This window comes from Rhinichthys klamathensis, unplaced genomic scaffold, assembly GCF_029890125.1.
Source record: "Rhinichthys klamathensis goyatoka isolate OS25496 unplaced genomic scaffold, OSU_Roscu_1.1 h1tg000221l_1, whole genome shotgun sequence".
NCBI lineage: Eukaryota > Metazoa > Chordata > Actinopteri > Cypriniformes > Leuciscidae > Rhinichthys > Rhinichthys klamathensis.
The window spans coordinates 491,102-510,167 of NW_026606745.1; the positions used below are offsets into that span (position 1 = coordinate 491,102).

At 37.2% G+C, this 19,066-nt stretch overlaps 1 protein-coding gene across 4 annotated transcripts in view; it reads left to right on the plus strand.

The window, feature by feature from the left end:
• Nucleotides 1-19,066, plus strand: part of daam1b (dishevelled associated activator of morphogenesis 1b) — an 86,619-nt gene that overhangs the window by 59,885 nt on the left and 7,668 nt on the right. For 3 of the 4 annotated variants that reach the window (XM_056264406.1, XM_056264407.1, XM_056264408.1), the window contains 17 exons: nt 1,446-1,517; nt 1,804-1,898; nt 3,599-3,932; nt 4,039-4,149; nt 4,363-4,466; nt 4,564-4,630; nt 4,875-4,992; nt 5,383-5,521; nt 5,717-5,775; nt 7,450-7,637; nt 7,715-8,026; nt 8,209-8,316; nt 9,350-9,379; nt 10,357-10,454; nt 15,814-15,898; nt 16,553-16,659; nt 18,715-18,803. In XM_056264406.1, coding sequence (XP_056120381.1) covers nt 1,446-1,517; nt 1,804-1,898; nt 3,599-3,932; nt 4,039-4,149; nt 4,363-4,466; nt 4,564-4,630; nt 4,875-4,992; nt 5,383-5,521; nt 5,717-5,775; nt 7,450-7,637; nt 7,715-8,026; nt 8,209-8,316; nt 9,350-9,379; nt 10,357-10,454; nt 15,814-15,898; nt 16,553-16,659; nt 18,715-18,803 — 2,116 coding nt within the window. The remainder of the gene's footprint in view (nt 1-1,445; nt 1,518-1,803; nt 1,899-3,598; nt 3,933-4,038; nt 4,150-4,362; nt 4,467-4,563; nt 4,631-4,874; nt 4,993-5,382; nt 5,522-5,716; nt 5,776-7,449; nt 7,638-7,714; nt 8,027-8,208; nt 8,317-9,349; nt 9,380-10,356; nt 10,455-15,813; nt 15,899-16,552; nt 16,660-18,714; nt 18,804-19,066) is intronic. The other variant, XM_056264409.1, reaches the window with a different exon arrangement.

Here is a 19,066-nt window from a genome sequence, read left to right on the forward strand (position 1 = left end):
TAAGCTGATTCATCTTCCTCTCACCAGATTTCGTGAAATAGTCATTTTATCTGAACTGAACACATTGAAGCATAGATGGTTCCTAGAAAGAGCGCCTCTCCGAACCGACCTCAGCCAACGATATCACAGTCGTTATGACATGTCTGTCTGAGAATGAAGTGCTCTTGGGAAGAGGGCAGAGGGAAGTCCTTCACAGCATGAGAACGAGTCCTGCCAAAGATCCACGTTAATGCTTTGCTCATTAAGGCCAAATGGTGAGTGGGGAGTTGAGAAATATGCAGGACGGTGGAAGTTCACCGGTCTCCAGGCCGGCATTCAAGACTCCCCGTTTATCCCAACAGATGCCCGTTTGTGAGGTGCCATCATCTCCCAAAAGGCTTGGCAGAGCCGGGTGTGAAACATCCCACGCAGTTGCTGCAAGGAGCTCATTGCTATGGCAGATTTTTTTTCCTTTCCAGTGTGTTCGGTGAACATGATATACAATTAAACTCCTTATTAGTGGCTGTGCGGGCAGCCCGTGGTTCTTTTGCAAGGGAAGCTGTCACACTTCACAAGTTCCACTCGTTTTTGATTCACTACTCCCTACGTAGCTCTCTGCTTTTCTTCTGAATCTTACTGCGTTTTCAGCTAATGCGGCATTGGCTCAATCTGGGAGCTGTGTTGTCTCTCTAGCGTCTGTGAATCTCTGCTGGCCTACTTAAAGCGTGTGCTATTTCTGCCAGTGCTTTGAGCGAGATGTTCTGTTTCAGATCTGCTTTTTCTGAGTCGGTATGTTTGGGAAAGTGTGTACGTGTCGGGGGGAGGTGAGGTTCACCTGGGAATATATGCAGTGTGAATCTTAGTGCATGTTTTATGCTTCGGTTACATATAATAGTAAGCAATGAATATACAGATACTTTGGTTAAATACCAGCTTCTACAAAGAGAAATATCGCAAAAAAATAATAATAATTAAATGAAAAAAATAGCTACAATCTAAATGCAGAAGGAACGACAGACTAAATAAATGCCTCTCAGATAAGCCAATTCACACTTTTGTCAGCTGAATATTTGGTTTCACTCAACTGGCCGGTATCAAAATAAGATCATTTTCAAGATAAAGATAATTTTTCACTGACGCAGAGTTAGGAACGTCTCATTCCCACTGAAGCGTCCAAATGATGTCATTCTCAAAAAACACGTTTTCCTTCCCAGCTCATTCCCGATATGTTGTTTCACATTCCTCTATTCCCAGTGTCATGTTCTTGTTGTGTGCACTCTGATCGGCATCATGCAGAAGACAGTGTGGATTAACGGCGTGTGCTTGAAGCGAAAACAAGAGCCCTGTTGACGTTGTTTTTCAATATACTCATGCTGACATGCATAGATAAATGTTTTGAAGACATCATTTGAAAGGTAAAGTTTGTTCATTCTGTGCCTTATAATACATTTGTATTTCTCTCTCAGGAAACAGAGGAGAATAAAGGTGCTACTAGCTGGCCAGAGTACTACATTGACCAGCTCAATTCAATGGCAGCTGTAAGTATGTCGTTTTTCTTTTCTTAAAACAATGGTTATTGGAGCTCTTAGTGGTTACCCTAAGGCTAAGTGTGTGTCCACTAAAGTGTTTTAGCCAGCTTGAAAACAATTGGGGGGAAAAAGCGCTTTGGTTGACACACAGACTAATTATATATTATACATGTTACATTCTAATTCTGCATTGTGGCCTTAAAACGCATGCCATGTATCAATGCTTAGAGATGGACATCTTAGCTGGCTAACATGCGCTTCTAGTGTGAGCATGGGTTCTCATTTTATTTTGCAGAGGAAGACTCTGTTGGCCTTGGAGAAGGAAGAAGAGGAGGAACGCAACAAGACCATTGAAAGCCTTAAAACGGCACTGCGAACACAACCCATGAGGTCTGCTATGTTTTTTATAATGTCAAGACATTTATATTTACATATGGTTTTAAGTGTTAAATTGGTAAAAAAAATACATTAAAGATAAAATGTTACAAAATTCTGTTTTCAATTTTGATAACAATAAGAAATGTTTCAAAATCAGCATGTTAGAATGATTTCTGAAGGATCATCTGACACTGAAGACTGAAGTAATGATGCTGAAAATTCGGATTTGCATCACAGAAATAAATTACATTTGAAAATATATTGAAATAGAAAATCATTATTTAAAATTGTAATAATATTTCACAATATTACTGTTTTTACTGTAATGCAAATTTGATATCTTAAATGGTCCATATTCGATTTCAAAAAAAAAAAAAATGTTTACATTATTGACTTTACTTGAAGCTATGCACAGCTGTCTTAAGGCAATATTTTATTTAACACGTCATTAATTTTTCCATTGGCAAGTACCTCACTCTCTTATTAAACAAACGCTTCCCTTATGGTGTTTTGGTTCTCATTATGCAAATGAGATTACTTTCATCAAACACACATGCTCACAGACACATGCGTTTGATCAGTGGTTCTTGCTCTGCCCATTTGATCCTGAGGTCAGGTCATCAGCACTGACCTCTGCAGGGCTCGGGTCAAAACACTCCAGCCCTCTTTGTGCCTAATAACGTTCAGGCTACATATCAAGTCATTCCTTTCAGTTTTGGCAATTTTATTTAAAGTCAAGTGTTTTATAGGGGCCATAAATCAGTCTAGTTACTGATGTGATATATTTTTTCGCATTCATCACCTCCCTGTGGAGTTGATCATTTTCACATGTACTAATTGTTTTTGAAGACATGGCCTAGCGGTTAGCACACATACTCCAGTCACATTGAGTTGTGGTGTTCATGTTGCAAATTTTTTTATTTAATATATATATATATTGCATATACCATCTAATTACCATCTAATGTCATAGTATACTATATATAGTATACAGTAGTGGCCAAAACTGATGTCCAGAGGGGATTGGTTTAGAGATGTGTTTTTAATGACCCTACAAGCTTGATTAAACCATCAATTGGAAAATAGTTGTTATTTTTTAAATATTTTAATTATGAGGGAGGAACAAAACACTAAACTTAATTTAGGTATTTATCTGACAAAATTATTTGGCAAAAAAGGGGCATACTACAGCTACGTGTTTTTTTTTACTATGCAAAAAATGCACAGAAAAACAAAAAGCTCACAGAAAAAAAGCATATATTGACTAGAGCACAATAATCAGGTATTAATATTTCGTTGTTTCTCTGTTGTTTTTCCATGTGTTCATAATTTCTTTGCCTTGCCAAAAATAATGTCTGTACACTTTAGCATGTTTCATTGTGTTATCACAAACAAAACAATTGACTCCAAGCAGAACTACGCAACATCAGAATATAGGGTGAAGATGTCAATTTTTCTTGGCCAGACAGACATCACTTTTGGCCACTACTTTCAGTACTAAGTGAAAAACATTATAAATTAAAAAACATTATTAACTTTTGAAAACATTATAAATTGAAAACACAAGTTGACATTTGGAAAAATAAATACATTTTGAAAACATGTATGATATGACACCAGCTTTTTTTGTTTTTGTTTTTTTTGTCATTGCTTATAAAATTTAAAATGAGTGTGAAATAACCTTAACAAACAGCTGAATTTATTCCTCATAGGTTTGTAACGAGGTTCATTGATCTGGACGGCCTGACGTGCATCCTGAACTTTTTGAAAAGCATGGATTACGAGACCACCGAGTCTCAGATCCACACTTCCCTCATCGGCTGCATCAAAGCCCTGATGAACAACTCCCAGGGTCGCGCACATGTCCTCTCTCACACCGAGAGCATCAACATCATCGCTCAGAGTCTGGCCACCGAGAACATCAAGACCAAAGTGGCGGTGCTGGAGATCATGGGTGCTGTGTGTTTAGTGCCGGGAGGCCACAAGAAGATTCTGGAGGCCATGTTGCACTATCAGAAGTTCTCTTGTGAGCGCACACGATTTCAGGTGGGCTACTTTGTTTATAACCTTAAAGCCAAGCATCAAGCGAGTGTGTATCAGGATAAATGCTAATCACATGATGTCTTTGTTTTTTTGTTGTTTTTTGTCACAGACATTGCTGAATGATCTGGACAAGAGTACAGGGCGGTACAGGGACGAGGTCAGCCTGAAAACGGCCATTATGTCCTTCATCAACGCTGTGTTAAGCCAAGGAGCTGGAGAAGTAAGACATTTTGGCTGTTTCCACACTCGCCAGTTGTTAACACATCTTAATTTACTCTTTGACCAGATCTGTGCTTTCCTCTGTAAACATCTACCGAAATAACTCTCCTATTTGTTCTTGAAGGAATATTTCATCCAACAGTTCACCTTTAAGAAAGTGTTGTGTATAAAAACTCAAGTTCATCAAGTGGTTCTTTCTTTAATCATCCTGTAGGCCAGCCTTGAGTTCCGGGTTCATTTGCGATACGAGTTCCTCATGTTGGGGATTCAGCCCATCATTGATAAGCTCAGGTCACATGAAAACTCCACATTAGACAGGTAAAGTCCACATTGCTAACTTTACATTTGTTGTTGTCTTATCCAGCAAATTTGAGGTTTTTGACTTTGCTGCATCTCTTTTTTTGTGTGTCCTCAGGCATTTGGATTACTTTGAGATGCTGAGAAATGATGATGAGCTCACGTTATCCAGGCGCTTTGAGTCTGTGAGTAGATCAAAACATAACATTATATATATATAAAAAAATATATATATATATATAATATATTTATACTATATAATATATTTGTTTTATTATATATTATGTATAAATATGATCATTTTTATATTTCAATAATATAATATAATTATTTTGAATAATTATGTATTTTAATTCAAAGATGTTTATTTAAAATAAAATATCCTGTGACTGAAGACTATTGTTTGGTATTTGTCTATTTTTTCCCCAGATGCATATAGACACGAAAAGTGCGACACAGGTTTTTGAGCTTGTACGGAAGAAGCTGGCCCACACAGATGCATACCCGCACTTTATGTCTATTCTTCATCATTGCCTGCTCATGCCTCGTGAGTGCTTTCCTGTCCCTCCTAATATCATCTCTTTCCCCATTGTGACATAGTGACAGCATCTGTCTTTCATCATATAGTTTTCAAATAGGTCCTATAGCTTACCCACTCTTTCCTACTGGGAATTTATTGTTTAGACTTAGTTAGTTTATTAACTGAAACCATAAGCTATACAGACTTTTTCCACCAAATAATATATATATAATAAAGAATAATGTACTTTCAGCTTGTCATTAATGCAAAAACTGTTCGGATTTTGGCAACTATACAGTACAAAATAATTTGACCGCGGAAGCCACAATTGACCAGTAAGAATCAAGTGTGTATTTAACCATTGTTTTAAATATTTTTCTAATGATTTTAAGTGTTTGAATATGCACTTTGTTTTAGATAAGAGAAGTGGGAACACAGTGCAGTATTGGCTGCTCCTGGACCGGATCGTCCAACAGATGGTCCTGCAGAATGACAAAGGTCACGACCCTGACGTCACGCCATTAGAAAACTTCAATGTAAAGAATGTGGTTCGAATGTGAGTTTGCTTTTTTTGTTTCAGACAACTTTTTTTTTTTAAAGATTTCCTTTGGCAATCATATGTTGCTGTGGTGTATTTATAGTAAGCATGCTTTTTTTTAATACCCTCATTAAGTCTTTGCCAAATAAACCAAGATTATCTGTACTGGAATAATGAGTTTTTCCTTTAATCACATCGCTTAACCTCCTTCAGGCTTGTCAACGAAAATGAGGTGAAACAGTGGAAGGAACAGGCGGAAAAAATGCGTAAAGGTCAGCATATGTTCTACACATTGATGTTTCTTTTACAGCAGGCTGTTTTTGCCTCCAGATTTATTGCTCTGTAACTATTGGTGCGTTCACATCATGTAGGAATTACCATTCTAACTAAACAACAATGGAAAATGTCTGTTAAACTTATAAATTGCAACTTGAAATTTTGTATTATTAATTTTAATAACTAGGCCATCATAACATCATGCAGATTGACATCATGAAACTATTTTTAAATATACTTTTTTAGCATTGAATGAAATGTTTATTTATTTGTTTATATTTTTAATTTCATGAAACTATTTTTATCTATACTTTTTTATATTGAATAAAATGTTTAATAATTTATTTTGCATAATTATTTCTTTTGCTGATTATTTATATACATTGTTTTCATAAATTTTTAGGAATTACCATTTTGACTTAACAATAGAAAACGTCTTTGTAAAACGTATAAATTACAACTTAAAGCTGCAGTCCGCAGTTTTTCCTCTTTGTCGCCATCTCTGTCTGAAATCTGCAATTGCAGTCATTCGCGGAATTATCAACTTTACGTGAGTTGTACTTCGACACCCTCGACACGGCACAGCACGGAGGAACACAGTGTTTGAGGAGAGTGTGAGGCTGTCAGTCACCGCGCCGGTGTCGATACTGGCATTCAGAATCACAGATTATTCTTTTTGGAAGTATGACCAACATAATAATTTTTACTGGAAAATGTCATCTGAACTAGTAAGAAACATCCACTTTTGTTCTGGTTCTGACATTGCAGTAAATTGCGCTGATTAAATCTAACAATCGCTTATCATCACGCAAAACCGTGCAAATTATACTTTGTTCTCAAATTGTTAATGTAAACGTCAGCATTGCGTGACTACATGTAATGTCCTTCCGATATTATCCTTGTTTTCGCATGGGCCGGTTGCCGTCTCTTTTTTTCTGTAGCCACTCCGAAGTCCGAACAAAGTCTTTTGCATGTTACAGCGGGTGAGTCTCTAGTTGTCACTGATGATGATCGTCGTTTGAACCTTTCTGGATCCGCCATCAAATTGATAAGTTTAATTATATCAAGTGCTGTGAGAAAAGGCTATAAATCTCCACCTCCAACATCCTCACACGCAATATAGCCGACTAGCCGAGACTCCTTCTTTATGTGTACAGATGTGACGTAATGACTCAAAGACATGCTCGAATCTCCCGCGGTAATCCACCAGTACCACTGAAATTAAAAACATTATTACAAGCTTACCGCTTTGAATCGAGCTAAGGCAAGCAGATAGTTTTGAACACTGGCTGGTTATGTATTTTCTCAAATATGTATTTTGGATAATTTTTTAACCCCAAAAAAGCTACGGACTGCAGCTTTAAATTGTATGTACATTTTTATGCCTTCGCCATCATGACAACATGCAAAACATACCAGCATGTAGTGAATCAATGTAAAACTCTAACAACAACAACAAGCATATGAAATCTCTATGGGATTATAAGCGTTGCCATATAAAATAATACTAACTGAAAATGAGAATGTCATCAGCTCCGAATTGATTCTCTGAGTTGTCATCTCATAATTATGGTAATTCTGACACAGCCTGAATGCAGCCTATTTATAGATTCAGTTGGCTAAAATACAGTGTCTTCATTGTAGAGACATGTGACCTCTTTGTCCTGCAGACCACCATGAGCTTCAACAGAAGATGGAGAAGAAGGAGCGAGAGTGTGATGCGAAAACACAGGAGAAGGAGGAGATGATGCAGACGCTCAATAAGATGAAAGAGAAGTTAGAGAGAGAAATGGGCGAACATAAACTAGTCAAGCAGCAGGTGGCGGAAATGACTGCCAGACTACATGACCTCAGCACGGTAGGCTGATGATGTCACAAAACAAAACAATATAAATGTGTTTTTAAAGAAGCAAACATCACTTTTTGTATATCTAGAGACAGATAGCCAGTGTTCCTGGAGGTCCTCCCATCCCTGGCCCTCCAGGTGGACCTCTGCTACCCCCTCCGCCTCCTCCACCTCCACCTGGTGGCATGATGCCTCCTCCACCACCTCCTCCACCGGGCAGCGCTATGATGCCGCCACCTCCACCACCGCCCCCTGGCGGACCCCCGCCACCCCCTGGACGCCCTCCTTTCGGTGGAGCTCCGCCTCCGCCAGGAGGTCCCATGGGACCATCCCTGAAGAAGAAAAATATTCCTCAGCCGTCCAATCCACTCAAGTCCTTCAACTGGGCCAAGCTCTCTGAGGTGAGACTGGCATGGTTTACAGGAGCGGACTTTTTTTTCTCGTCTTCATTTTAGATTTATTTTATTTTCTCAATGCATTATTTACTTTAGATTCAGAGTTTAACGATGAACAGAATATACCATGTGACTTACAACAAGTGACTTTAAAGTGGATGGTGATTGAGTTAAAATCTCTCCAACAGAACAAGCTTGAGGGGACAGTCTGGACAGACGTTGACGACAGCAAAGTTTTTAAAATCCTAGACTTGGTGGACATTGAGAAGACCTTCTCTGCCTATCAGAGGCAACAGGTCACTAAACAATGCTTCTTTCTCTGGTTTTCATTTTTTTTTTTTCTATCCAGGATGATCTCACAAAGCATTGACTGTTTCTCATGCATGCTATTCATACGTTTACCCATGGTAAATCTGCATCACAGAGCATGGGGTTTGAATTAGCAGACTGTAAAATGCATTGATATCACCAGGCAGCTTTCTATGAAAAGCAGACATTGGCAAACCGTCCTCATTACGCCTGGTAAACCACACACTTAGTTGCATTATAAAGCGATTATGTCAAACTGCTTTACAGTCAAATTAGAGGGGGAAAAAAGAGGTTTGGACCTCATTGGGTTTGTGTAATCATAACCGTAATTTTAAACAATGCATTAAGTACTGAAAGCTGCTTTTAAAATAACTTTTTGAAGGCATGCTTAATACAATAAAATGTATATTCATTATACCTCTCCAATTTCATCAAATTCTCACAACTTTATAGATTTAATTGACTTTTGAAGCATTATGGTATGGAAGTTTCTTTCTCATAATATAAAAACAATTCAAAGATAATTGTGATTTATATCTAATAATTGTAATTTCATTTTTATTTCTCGCAATTGCAACTTTATTTCTCATCTTTACAGTATGTATCAAATTTATTTTCTTTCTAACTTTGTGACTATATCTCACAATCACGATTGATTTAATTTCCTTCAGTAGTGGCTATTTCTCATAATTACTGCTACCATTGCGGAACATGTAGATTTGATACACTTGTCAAGGTGGAATTGGAGAGGTACAGTAACTTGTGATGTTAAGCTTTAACCTTTCATTCATGATCAACTAGCATGCATCTTATAGTGCACACACACACACATTTACACTGCATTTACAGACCTCCCATAAGACTCTGTTTTCATGCACCCTCACGCTCACCATTCACCACCCCATGTAATGTCATCATATGCACATCATGCCTGTTTGAGTTTGTCTTGGCTGAATTCACTAGACTACTCTGTCTCTCTAACATGTGCTGCATCTTCCTTGCTTCTTGCCTGCATTTTAGGACTTCTTTATGGTCAATAACAGCAAGCAGGTAAGTGGTTGAACAGATCTTAATAGTCTTTGCATCATCTCTACTCACTCTTTCTGTGTCATTCATTTTGCATTCTCAATGCATTATTTACTTTAGATTCAAAGTTTAACAATGAACAAAATATAGCATCTGACTTACAACATGTGACTTTAAACTGGATGGTATTTGTGGATAATTGCGGAAATTCTTTTTTCTCTCTCATTTTTGACTTTTTCCTCGCAATTGCGAGTTTATATCTTGTAATTAGGACTTTTTTTCAGAATTGCACGTTTATATCTTGCAATTTGGACTTTATAATTCACTTTATAAACTTGCAAGTCTGACTTTATTTCTCGCAATTTTGCCTTCTGACTTCGATCTCGTAATTGCAAGGAATAAAGTCAGAATTGCAAGATGTAAACTCACAATTGTGAGGAGAAAATAATTAGATAAAAAGTTGCAATTAACTTTTTTTTATTCCATGGCAGAAACAAGCTTCTATAGTATCTAGACAATATATAAATGTGGAAATTGGTTTTCTTTAGTTTCAAATCAATCTAATGTGACTACTTTATATAAATGATGACTAGTTTATATAAACTTTCCATTGCGACTTCTTATCTCACTATTTTTTCCTCATTATAATGAGTTTAGATCCCGCTATTGTGAGAAATAATGTCAGAATTACAAAATATACAGGTAAGCTTGCAATAGTGAGGAAAAAAAATGTGAGATAAGAAGTCGCAATTAACTTTTTCAATTTTATTAAAAATTTTATCATTACAATTTAATTGATTTTTTCTTCCAGAAACAAGCTTCCATAGTATCTAGACGGTATATAAATGTGGAAATTGTTTTTCTTTTGTTCCAAATCAATCTAATGTGACTTTACTGGTAGAGTCCATATAAACTTTCCATGTAAGTTTACAATTCTGAGTGTATTGATTATTTTATTTAAATTTGTTCTTGAGTGAAATGTATCTCCTTTTTGACTGCAGAAAGAGACTGAGGAAGATGTGTTGAGCTCCAAGAAAGTGAAGGAGCTCTCTGTGATCGATGGCCGCCGGGCTCAGAACTGCAACATCCTTCTCTCACGGTGAGTGATGTGTCTGACCCGGCTTTGAGTTCACCACCGGCTGCCAAGTGTGTGTGGACCTCACTGACCTCCTGATGTAATGTCATAACCTGTGGGTTAAACCTTGTGGTTCCTCCGTCCTGGTTTGGGACTGTAACCTCCACCTTGGTTATTGTATTTCCTATCAATGAAAGAAATACCACTCTTTAGTGTCTTCATATATATAGGGGGTGGCTTCCTTGAATTCTTTATAAATCAATGCAACGTCATTCCTCATTAATTAAAGTTTTAAATCGTTTAAAAAAATATTTTTTCACTCTTGAAAACCTCGTTGTCAATGCCAGGAAGGATATTTGACTTACACACACACAAGGAATCCCCAAGGATTCTGTGCTTGCAGAAGCTCCACAGATCGCAGTGGTTTGGAAGTTTTACACATCACCGCCCTTTGGGTGCTCATTCATTACATCTTTTGGCTAATTTGATTATACTTTCAGCTACCAAAATATAGTTCATTTTAGAAATTCTATGTATCAAGGCTTTGTTTAATGAAAATAGTGTAGATTCATTAGAGTATTTTTCTTGGATTTATTTGACCATTTCACATCCTAAAGAGAGCTATTGCCATTTCTCTTGATATAGTTGAGCACAAAAGCATCAGCTTTGTTTTATTTTAATTTGGCATGTCTCATTACCTTGATTTCATCTTTAAAGAATGTTTTGTCAATTCAAACCTCCGGAAATATTTTATACACTTACAATAGGACGATCAAGCCGCTCTAACCCAAAATATATGACATACTGAAGAAAAACACTACTGCAGGTCCTAGTTCTAGAACTCCTGGGTTGGTGAATATTAATATTCGGGGTTTAAATTTCTCCCATTTATAGCTTTATACATATGTGACTGAAGTGTGAAAAGAGAGCTTGACACTTTAATTATTCAGGGTTCCAACTGAGTTTCTCTTCTCAGTGGTGATGTTGTCTTTTTACATAGTTTTACTAGAGGATCAAATTCTTATTTTAGGTTAAAATATCTATTTTTTACCTCAGGACTGCCCTTTTAGTATGAAACGAATCCCACAAAGCAAACTGTAACAGTTGATGACAGCTGCCAATCCAGACGGTCTCGGATATATAACGGCTCACTGACTGACTGTGGTTTGGCATGGGACCCAAACACCAAAGGTTCTCGTAAAGCTAAACTTCAAAATACATGAAAAAAAAAAAACAGACCAATTCAAAAATCTCTAGATTCACTAAAAAAAGAAAAAAAAAGAAGAATAAATCCCCACTGCAAACTTTTATTAATGACAGTTTGTGAATAACCGACATTGATACCCTCTTTAGCGCACATTAACAGCTGTCTTCAGCAACATCTGTAGATCACGGCCTGTGGTTCTATTACACTCTCATCCTCCCTAAATGGTCTCTTAGGGTTCTCCACAAGCAGAGATTGGGGTGTAATCCATTGTACAGCCACCGAATGGACCACCCAAGCTGAGATTCACAGGGATTTAAATAGTTTCGCTTGTAGCCTGTAGAGTCATTAGTGTTGGTTTAGGAATGGTAAATGTGGTGCTGGACGACGAGGCGGCGGAGGGTGAGATGGTGGTCTGGATATAGAGGGAGATGAGACTGAGGAGTAACATATGTTCAATAATTGCTAATTAGAGCTCAATTCATATTAATCTACTCAGTGTTGAAAGTTTTCATTTAGAGGAGGAATTGAAACCTAATAAGCCAGTTGCACAGGAATAGGTCAGAAAGGACTATACACTGCAGAAAAAAAGTTAAAATATCACAAAAAAAAAAAAAGATTACATTTATTTGAGAAGCTACAATGTATAAGAGATTAAGAATTACATTGATCAAAAGTGACAGTAAAGACATTTACAATGTTACAAAATTCTATTTCAAATATATGCTGTTTGCATCAAAGAATCCTGAAAAAAAAAAAACATGTCACGGTTTCCACACTGTTTTCATTGATAATAATAAGAAATGTTTCTTAAGCAGCAAATCAGCATATTAGTCAAGTCAAGTCATCTTCATTTATATAGCGCTTTTAACAATGTAGATTGTTTCAAAGCAGCTTTACCGAGATAAACATACAATTTACGGTAACAGAGATTGTTTAGGCTTTATAGCGATTTTTGAATAATGTTATTTCCAGCTAAAGTTAGTTTTGATTGATTTTCTTCCAGCAAAATGATCATTTGTTATCAAATTAGGGGCCACTAAGACGACGGCGTTCTCTCTAAACAGACTTTAAACGCGAACCTGTGACCGGATGGCGTTCACATGCGCATTAAGAATTGATTCAATAGTTATATTCATTTGAATATATGTGAGCAGGTTTGTAATTTCCCTACAAACCATGCCTAAACAAACTACTTGTCTTGCCTATACATTAGATAAAGAATTTTGTTTTATTTTATCACTTCGGGGTACGCGAACCGGATTTTCAACAACGCTTTATCTGTAGATTGGGAAAGGGATCCTCCATAGGGAGAGGATAGTTGACACTTCAGCACTGCATTGTCATCGGGTCATATAAATCATATTAGAATGATTTCTGAAGGATCATGTGACACTGAAAACTGTCCTGACAGGAATAAATGAAATTTTAAAATATATCAAAATGGAAACCAGCTATTTTAATTTGTAATAATATTTGACAATATTACTGTTTTTACTGTATTGTTGATCAAATACATGCAGCCTGAGAATAGAAAACAATTCAAAAGAGACCAATCAAAAACTTAAGTATCCGGGTTTTAGGTTTGTATAACAAAAATATTTTCCATTATTAAAGGACACTTCTTGACAAATCTGATGCATGTTATTGAAACTTTTGTCGGTTTTATTTTAGACAGCCAATAACTTTAGTGAATTCATTTGTGATTGCACGTGGCATTAAGAGCATCATTCTCATTCTAGAGAGCATTTCATTGGACACAAATCTATAGTATGTAGTGCAAGATGAGTCATAAATGCTTTTGTCTGTTTTCCTGGATGAGGAAAATGCCTATATATCTGCTAAAAGTGAATTTTGTCAGCGTCGTCACTAGCATACAGATGGCCTGAAAGCCAACACACATGGACTAAAGGTTAAAAAGCTTTGATTTTGGTCTTTAAAGGTTTGATAATGGCATCTCACAATCCTGGTAAAGTATCTGTGACCACAAGAAATGGAAAGTCCTCTGCAAGATTTGTCCACGACTGTGGTGATTAAATAATAAACCAGGGAGTCCTGCTGTTACGCTAATGACCTCCTAATAATGACGTCGGGTTGCCTCTGAATGAACTGAGGCTGCCATTATTTCATTCTTTTCCTTCCTGAGTTCAATTTCACTGACTCCTGTAAGCATGTGAACTTTGTTAGAAAGAACTTAGTAACACAGGAGGCGCTGCTTGGCACAAACACCTACTGTAGACTGGAACACGGAAAGTGCTCTGGCCGTGTTTCACGTCAGCTCTGTGGTTTGCAGTCTCTCTGGATCCTGGCAGGGGAACGAAGGCTGCTCTCCAGCGCTGATCTCAGACCCGTCAAACACCTGTTCTTCTTGGCCTAAAGTCCGAACATAGCTATCCCTGGATCAGATGCATCTCTCTCTATCATTAATTTGCTATAAAGGATAGTGGGCTTGACTGGTGGATTTTCCCCTGGGCAGGGCCGGATTAACCATTAGGGCAACTGGTCACTTGCCCAGGGGCACATGATATCTAAGGGGCCCTGCGCACCGTCAAATACTATGTTAGATCACGTTATAAACGCAGTCCTCACTTTCCTAATTATATGCATATTTTTGCAACCCATTCGATCAAAATATAATGTTAAATCGCGTCAAAAACAGCGTCTGTATTCCTGCACAGTGAGCGAGAGCGAGCTATCATGTCGGCTCGCGTCTCGTGACTTGACGCTCTGAAATTTTAAGTGATGGAGAAGCAGTTGCCTGCGGTTGCCTAACATAAAGGTCTCGACTGTTTAGCGTTATATTTTGCCAACAAAGTCAAATTGAAACTGTGATATTGCTTCGTGCCGTTATAAAACAGCAAAAGACTTTAAGTAGCCTAGGCATTCTGTGCTGCGTGATTTAAATAGAAGTGCGCACTTTGCTTACGCGATCAGCATGGTGATCTGGTGTTTTCTCCAAAATGAAAGCTCAAGGGTTTATTTCTGGCAATTAAAGAAATTAGGACAAAAGTATTGTACTTTTCCTATACTGTGTAATGTAATGCAAAATACTTTTAGGCTACATTTATAGGAGGTATATGATTTTACGTTATAGGAATAATTATATAAATCATTATTATAATAATTGTTTGGCATCCTAAAACACCAGTGATAATGTAATGCAGACTGAGACTCTATATCATAACTAAAAAGATGTTTGAGCCCTCTTTAATGTCCAGGTACAAGTCAATGCTTTTTCTTTGTTCAATGTGCACAGTTCATGGGTTAAAGCCGGTTGAAGCTCTTAATTGTGAGCTCTCAAAGAGCACCAGATTGATGCATTTAACCTTAAAATGTACAAAATTTTCTTGCGGGGGAGCATGCCCCCGAACCCCCCTAGAGGGATAGAGTTCCACCCAACATAGTTTTATAAAATCCTATGGGAAACACAGATCATTAATGAAGTAATATGTACAACAAAGTTCCTTTTAAGTCAGTAATACAGTTAATGCCAAATTAAAATGCCCTTGGACAAACTACATTTGGCCTGCCTAAGGGGGGGCCTACAAGACATTGTGCCCAGGGCCCTCTGAATTCTTAATCCGGCCCTGGGCTGTTTTGACCGTCTCTGTTGGAGGGCTATTAAAAAGATTGCAAATTATAGAGGAAAGATATTTATCTTCCTTAGATTTTCAACATGTTTTAACAGCATACTTTTCATAAATCGTTCAAACAAATTGGTGGAAAGAGCAGGAACTCATATACGACAAACTGACCACAAATGTAATGTTACTGTCGAGACGTAAACAGTGATGATCACAGATTATTTAAAGCAGGCAAATGCTGGGTTAACTTATATGAGTCATGCTATAATATCACTTCTTCACTCCAGTAATGATATATAGTGTTAGCCAGGAAATTCCTGGTAACTGGAACAAACACACGGGTTCAACATCGGGCCGCAAGATTAATAGCTCTTCTAAATAACATACACTAATTTATTTATACTGTATGCCAAAGGAAAATTGATGCAAGTGGAGGAAATTCCTAGCAATTTCCTTTTCTCTATGTGATTAATTTGAGTTCACTGAGTTCTGTGCTGATGTGGATCTATCACTCAAATTTCATCTGTGAATTCATTTCGAATGAATTTATTTGTCCCAGGTTGCTTGATCTGTATATCCTGTGCTTGTATTTCAGGTTGAAACTTTCCAATGAGGAAATAAAGAGAGCCATTCTGACCATGGATGAACAGGAAGACCTGCCCAAAGACATGCTGGAGCAGGTGAGTGTCCAGGCATGAGCAGACTGCAATGTGAGGGACAAAAGGAAAAGCATAGTGAGACATTATGAGATATAAAGTCACAGTTATGGAAAAACGGTCACAATTGCGTCGAGCAATTATGGGAAATAAACAATCACGGAAAAGATATAGTTACATTTGTAAGATAAAGTTGCACTTGTGAGCAATAAAATCACAATTGTGAGATAGAAAAAAAGTTGCATTTGTGAGATGTGAAGTCACAATTATGGAAACGGTTGCAATTGTGAGATTTTAAATTTGGAATTGTGAGATATAAAGTTGCACTTGTGAGAAATAAAGTTGCAATTATGAGATTTAAATTGACAATTGTGAAGAATAAAGTCGCAATTATGGATGAAAGTTGCAATTGTGAGATATAAAGTCCTAAATGTAAAATTGCAATTATGGAAAATAAACAATCATGGAAAGTTATAATTACAGAAAACATTCATATTGTGAGATATAAAGTCGTATTTATGAGATAAATTGTGTAATTCTATGAAACTAAGATACAGTTCCTTTTTTTTTATAATCTGAAACAAAAATGGCCTTTCAAAATATTGTCACATGAGAGGTTGAGGGTTATTCTCTATTATTAGTTCTGTTGTAACTAATGGTGTTTCTTTAATGCTCCAGATGCTGAAGTTTGTCCCAGAGAAGAGTGATGTGGACCTATTAGAGGAGCACAAACATGAGTTGGACCGCATGGCAAAGGCAGATCGTTTCCTCTATGAAATGAGCAGGTATGACAGTTAATCAAACATGGGGTTTTCAAATATAAACTGTCATGGTGCAATGACAAATACAGAAATGCAACAGTTCACAACACAAACAAATACAGAAACGTGCTGCAAATAGCTCTGACCACAATGGAATTATTTCCAGGGGACCCCAATAAGTGACGAACCCTAATGTGTACAGCCGATGTACGATCAACGGCTGTCCGAATTCACTCACTCGTTTTCATTCACTCCTTCAAGTGAACTGTATTACTGGACTTCCGTAGGGATTCGTGAATGAGGGTTTAGGGGGCGATTTCCGATTCAGCCAACGTAATTTCCTCATTATTTTCTCCTGGGATGTTCCCATGACAACGCAGCACGGTGTCCATGAGCTGCTGAATAGCTGTTCTTACGACAGAAATGACTTATTATTGCTGTTAACATAACTGTCGCCAATAAATACATTTTATACAAAAAAGGTTTTATAATATGCTTTATTTATCTGTGTGAGTGTCTCAACTTTAAAAATTGCTGTCTCATCTTTGGACCCTACATTACCTGTCTTACCTATGAAACTTATTTAAACATAACATTACAACAAAAAAAATTAAATGTTACTGATGTATAGATTAATATCTCAATCTTACCCTCTTCTTTTTCTCAATCTTTTTTCTATTTTATTTTTATTTTTCAGCTCTTTGTTAACTCTAATACATTTTGTATATTGTATACAAAGTTGTATGTCATAAACATGTCATCTCTGTATGTTTTGCAAGAAAAAAAAGTTAAATATAAAATAAAAAGTAATCATTGAGCAATAAGCATGTCCCATCCGGGTTCGTCGCTTATTGGGGTCCCCTGGAAACATTTTGGTTGTGGTCCGTGCTATTTGCAGCGCGTTTCTGTATTTGGTTGTGTTGTGAACTTTTGCAGCGCGTTTCTGTATTTGGATGTGTTGTGAGTATTTGGAGCACACATGTGTTGTGAAACTGATGAAGATGTTTTCTTGATTTGCGGGTGTTTTTCTATTTGCATGTGTTTTCTTGATTTGCAGCGCGTTGAGCCACCATACTTTTGCCCATTCAAAACAATACGAGTGACGAGCCTTATGTAATTCTATAGTCTTTGCTTGTACTCTGTTAAATTTGCATATAGCGCATGAATTGAAGATCGGATTTATATTCGTTTTGTGTCACAGTTATGTGGTCAAGTGTAAATGGAAGAGATTTAAAGAACAGATAGCTATATCCCATCATTAAAAAAACGCATGAAGTGACCGATACCCAAAAAGGCCCCGTTGCTGATTGGCATGGATTCTTTCATGATGTTGGCCTATTGTGTGTGAAGAATATCTGATCCATGAAGGCCACCCACCACTGTACAGTGACTTATTCAGATCTGTTTAGTTTTTTCCACACACACACACACACACACACACACACAGTGTCAGGAGCAAATGCGATTTCCTGCAGGAAGGAAGGAAAAGGGTTATGAATCCTGGGTGACACATTGATCTGGTCAGGCTGAGGATCCTATTCAGCATCAATATTTGCTGTAACTAAATAAGTACTATCTCATCGTAGCTATGCAGCTGCCTTACACTTTCTAACAGAGGAGCTGAGCCAAACAAAGCACAGGTGCCTTGGCTTGCTTTGCTTGCTTTTTCTTTCTCTGTTTATGAGACCCTGGTGAATTTTTCACTCCGCTGTGGCTGATGTGTTTGAAAGATTTCTCTTCAATCCTCTATACTACAAAGAATCAACTTGGTTGTCAGATTTTAGTCCCTAGGCTGTGTTTGGTCCCTCGGCAAGTGCGGTCACCAAGGTTATTGTCCCGGGCACAGGAGTGCTGAATGTAACACAGCAGCGTCAGTTTCAGATCACTGGTTCAGGCTGTTTGTTCTTTATTCAGTGGAGCCATTAATGCTGTGTATACAGATCATATCCGTTTTATCGTGTCCTGAGCGGGACAATAAAGTTCTCCAGCTCATTTCGAATCTATTATGGGTGATGTAGTGTGCAGTGTTTTTAATGGGCCTTGCTTTTATATTTGATGTATTCTCCCTTTTTTTAACAGAATAAACCATTACCAGCAGAGGTTACAGTCTTTGTACTTCAAGAAGAAGTTTGCTGAAAGGATTGCAGAAATTAAACCTAAAGTTGAAGGTGTGTTCATGTGCTCTTTAAATGCATTTGCATTGCAAAAAAATAGGGCTGTTAGTAGATTACATTTTCTAAAATGTATTTTAAACGGCCCCATTTTTAGCTTAAGAAAATACTGTATTCAAATTTTCAGATTAATTATAATACCATAATATATGTAAATTATATGTGATGAATATGGTGATGAACAATTACGTTTCATGCATTTGATTATTTTTAGTTTCAGTTTATTGTGAAATATTATCATAAAGTATTATCATAAAATG